Source organism: Meriones unguiculatus, chromosome 20 (assembly GCF_030254825.1).
Source record: "Meriones unguiculatus strain TT.TT164.6M chromosome 20, Bangor_MerUng_6.1, whole genome shotgun sequence".
NCBI classification, from domain to species: Eukaryota; Metazoa; Chordata; class Mammalia; order Rodentia; family Muridae; genus Meriones; species Meriones unguiculatus.
In genome coordinates, this window is record NC_083367.1 from 20,571,931 (window position 1) to 20,576,685 (window position 4,755).

Here is a 4,755-nt window from a genome sequence, read left to right on the forward strand (position 1 = left end):
CGGGAAGCCCTGAGCTGCAGCGGTGAGGGTGTCAATCAAACGGTTTTGTGCCTGGGGGCGCCTCGCGGTTCAGCAGAGGTGTCCCTGGGCGGCCCCACAATGAATATGAATAGGAATCCTTGCTAAAAGAGACAGCAAAGCGCACCGCCCTGAATGATGGCACGTCATCTTAACCAGCCCAGGATAGATAGGACGGCTCCTTTTGTCTCTTTTCTCTGCCGCAGCGCTATAAAAGCCCCTCTTTTACAGCAAGAGGTTAGTTCAGGCACACACCAACACGGAGTGCAGGAAACAGCGAAAGCAGAGGGAGATAGAGAGGGGAGCAGGGAGAGAGAGAGAGAGAGGCGGGGCAAGGCAGTTCCTTGACTTGTCTTTTCCCGTCACACAACTGAGAAGTGGGTTCGTGGGCCTTGAGATTTTATTATTATTATTATCATTCAAGATTCTCTTTAATTTCCCGCCTAAAGCCTCCTCAACCATAAGGTCTCAACTTCTGTAATAAAATGAATTCTGATTCGAGCTCTGTCTCCAGCAGAGCGTCATCTCCGGACATGGATGAGATGTACCTCAGAGACCACCACCACCGCCACCACCACCACCACCAGGAGAGCCGCCTCAACTCGGTCTCATCCACGCAGGGAGATATGGTGCAGAAGATGCCTGGGGAAAGCCTGTCGCGGGCTGGCGCCAAGGCCGCAGGAGAAAGCAGCAAGTACAAAATCAAGAAGCAGCTGTCGGAGCAGGATCTCCAGCAGCTGCGGCTGAAGATCAACGGACGCGAGCGCAAGAGGATGCACGACCTGAACCTAGCCATGGACGGTCTGCGCGAGGTCATGCCCTACGCGCACGGGCCCTCGGTGCGCAAGCTCTCCAAGATCGCCACGCTGCTCCTAGCGAGAAACTACATCCTCATGCTCACCAGCTCGCTGGAGGAGATGAAGAGGTTGGTTGGCGAGATCTACGGGGGACACCACTCGGCTTTCCACTGTGGGACTGTGGGGCATTCGGCCGGCCACCCGGCGCACGCGGCCAACGCCGTGCACCCGGTGCACCCCATCCTCGGCGGAGCGCTCTCGTCCGGGAATGCCTCGTCCCCGCTGTCCGCCGCCTCCCTGCCGGCCATCGGCACCATCAGACCTCCGCACTCGCTGCTCAAGGCTCCGTCCACGCCGCCCGCGCTACAGCTGGGCAGCGGCTTCCAGCACTGGGCGGGGTTGCCCTGCCCCTGCACCATCTGCCAGATGCCGCCGCCGCCGCACCTGTCCGCTCTCTCCACCGCTAACATGGCCCGGCTGTCGGCGGAGTCCAAGGACTTGCTCAAGTGAGCCGCGAGCCCGCCCGGCCGGGAGGAGGAAGGAAGAGCTGAGACAGGGGTCGCAGGACTGGGCCGGGAGGGAAGACGGGGAGACTGCTCGGCCTGCGGGAGGGTGGGTGCGCGCGGCCACGAGGCCTTGTCGGCCGCCCTAGACGGCCGGATTCTACCTTAACGGCCCCGGCGGCGAGAACCAAAACCAAACTTCGTGAGGGGAACCGGAACCCGACGTCGTGTTTTGCATGCATGCTTCTTTTCCTCATGCAGCGCCAGTATTTCTCACTGCCATATGCTCTTGTCAAAACTTCATTTGTTATTTAAAGACGGAATCGGTGGAGTTAAAAACTTGCAAAAAAAAAAAAAAACTTTCGAGTTGGCTTTTTCTGGCTGTGTTCTTATCTTGGAGGAAAGATGGCCACCTCTTTTGTGCAAAGCAAATGTAAATATTTCATCGAGCTAGATGCAGTTATGATTGTCTCTGTCCTTATAGATTTTCTAGAGACAATGGGGGAGAGAGAGAGAAGACAGGGAATCCAAGTTTTGGATCTCACCTTCCTTCCGGGGCATGAACCTCTTATGTGGGTTTTCTTTTCCTCGCAGTATAGGTCAAAAGAATGCATGCACGCTTCTAAATGAATCTTGTCTAAACATGTTGTGCAGGCCATAGTGCCATTTTCCTTGTAACAAGGATTTATTAGTGAACTCTCCAAAGTACTCCATATATCTCTCTGTGGTTGTATGAAATGAAAAGGGAGCCAGAGCGCAAAGATTCTCATTCAATACAGATGTGCTTGCTTCTTTCTCTAAGCCCATGTCTGTCCCTGCCCCTCAAACTTCATTCCAACCTTAGGGCTATGCCAAGGGACCCATTGGCTACAAAACTGGGCCCCTGCAGTAGTTCAACCCATGCCCTTGCCAAATTATTCTGCATGCTGGGTTGGCTCTGTCTGATACCCCTCAGCTCTGAAAACCTACTGTGTTTTGGGGAGGGCTGCCACTTTTATTTTCCTGAACATTTGCTTGAAATATTTTGTTAGGGCCTCAAAGACAATACCTGTCTTTATTTTTTATATATTCTTGATAAGTATGATATATTTATTAATAACCAGTGTTTCTGGATGAGATTTCAAATAAAAAAGAACCTTTAAATCCGGTATTTGCCTTTGCTTAAATCAATAATGGTTGTGGGATAAGAAACATTTGGGTCCAGTAAAGAGTGCCTGGGTATGGGTGAGGGATTTTGAAGGAAGGTTTTTCTCTGGTCATTTACAAGAGAAGAGAATGGATAAATTGGTGCTAATTATTGGACCTAAATGTCCTTCAAACTGAATGTTTTCTGTGTATGTGCTGCTTTCCTGTTCGAGCTCCTTATTTCTCTGCAGTAATTATATCCCCATAGACTCAAGAATTAAGATTAAGAAAGCATCTGGAAGCTCAAGGTGGCAGGCAGTGAGATGCCTCATGGCGACTGTGAAGACTGTGGTTGGTAACAGAGAAGCAGTAAGTTCACTTCTTTTTCGCTTCAAAATGACCTGTGTAGTCCTTTTACCCCAGGTGTGACAACCCAGTGTGTTTTAAAAGTTAAGGAAGAACCAAACCCAGCTCGCCTGCCTGGAAAAGAAAGGAAATCTGCTCCGCTTTGTAAGTGAGCTCTGGGTGGAGGTGAACAAGGACCCAAGCCTGAGCATCCTAGAGATTCTTAGTAAGAATTCTTCCCTGTTTTCTTTTTATTAGAAGATTGCTGTTGTGATTAGCCAAAACACTGGGGCACCTTTAGCTTAAACATTAGCTAACACGGGGTCAGGGGTGGTGGGGGCATTTTTATCAATTTCATTTTGCTTTTCACTTTCACCTCCCACATCTGCAGTGGAAACAAAAATCTTTTTGAATAAACAAGTAGTTGAGCTCTGGCAGCTACAGCTGCAGTGTAAGGGCCCAGGGCCTCTGCTTCTCCTGGAAAAGCCAATCCCAAAATGGACTTCTGTATTAGATGATGTAATGCCACCTCCCAGTCAGCGAGGCCCTGGCTCTTTCCAGGATACTGTGGAAGAGTGAATCTAGAAAACCCTTGCCCTCCCCTGGCTAGGTCTAGAATGCCTGCCTAAAGCCTGCGTCTTAGTGAGTCACCTCTGTCCTGCCTCTCTGTCTGCCTGCTTCCCCATCCCTGTATCCACCCACCACACAGACCTTAGTCAGAAAGCATATCAAAGTACAGTCTGCAAGGGAGGCTGCTTTCTCCTCTGCTTGTAGTCAGACAAATGGAAGAATAATCGTCTGCTTCCCAAGTGTGATTCATTTCTCTGGGTGAGGAAACAGCCTGTTGAGGATTTATTTCAGACCAACAGGATGCACAGACTTTGCAGGGGTTTGTTATACAAAAAGAGGAGGGGAGGGGTGGTTTCATCAATCAGGAAAGCAACCCACCCCTGAGCCTCTTTCCTCTTTTGAGTCCCTTCCTGGGGGAGACCCCAAACCTCCTGTCTGAATCAGGTTGGGCTTCTCTATCATCCAGACAAGAGCTCTCTCTCTCTCTCTCTCTCTCTCTCTCTCTCTCTCTCTCTCTCTCTGTGTGTGTGTGTGTGTGTGTGTGTGTGTGTGTGCAGGCTTTTGCTCTGAGCTTCCTGAGTTGAGTTGCCTTTAGTGATCCATTTAATGAGCTGTAAGTTCCACTCTCTTGGGATACCAGAAGCAAAAGGAATCTGAACTGCAGGCTCTCTTCCTACTTTCCGATGTTCACTGAAATAGGAAATAGACAACCCTCCCAAACAACATAGAGAAGATCTTACAGACACCCCAAGCTCTTTTCCTGGCCAAAAAAACAAAAAACAAAACAAAACAAAACAAAAAAACCTTTCTTCTGCAGTCCGAGAGACAGAGCTTTCTTAAAACAGGGCAGGGACAGGGAGAAAGGCCACTCAGGAGTCAGGTTTCTGGATTTATTGAAAAGGAGGAAATGTTAGCTTACATGCACTGGACCTAGGGCCCTACACATAGGTAACTGATGGGCAGTTTGATCTTCATGTGGGTTCCCTCGTAAGTTGAGCAGGTGCTGTCTATGACATGGGCTCTAATTGCCTGCTTTCCATAGGTCACTTTGGTCTAGCTGGGATGTCTCGCCTGGCTGAAGTGGATGAGGAGGGGCCAGTTCTGATGCTTGGTGTACTGTACTTGATATACTGGGGTGGGTTGGTGCCCTCCCCCTTTTTTGAGGACAAGGGGATGGGGATGGGATGAATCAGGTAGGAGGGAGGATCCAGGAGGAGAGCAAGGAGGAGGCTATGTAAAGTAAGTATACAAATTTAAAATAATTTTAAAAAAAATAAAGGAGGAAATATCACCAGTGGCCTCTTCGGTGTGTGTGGTGTTTGAACTCTCCCTTGGGTATGAGTGTACAGCTAACCTTTGCTTGCATTTTTTCCTGTTAAATTCTTAAATTACTCACA

General features: G+C 49.5%; 1 protein-coding gene across 1 annotated transcript; it reads left to right on the forward strand.

The window, feature by feature from the left end:
* The first annotated feature begins 463 nt into the window (after positions 1 to 463).
* Positions 464 to 1,649, forward strand: Olig3 (oligodendrocyte transcription factor 3). Its single transcript, XM_021652142.2, has one exon. It carries the CDS (start codon positions 504 to 506, stop codon positions 1,323 to 1,325), a length of 822 nt encoding a protein of 273 aa, XP_021507817.1. The 5' UTR covers positions 464 to 503; the 3' UTR covers positions 1,326 to 1,649.
* Positions 1,650 to 4,755: the final 3,106 nt, after the last annotated feature.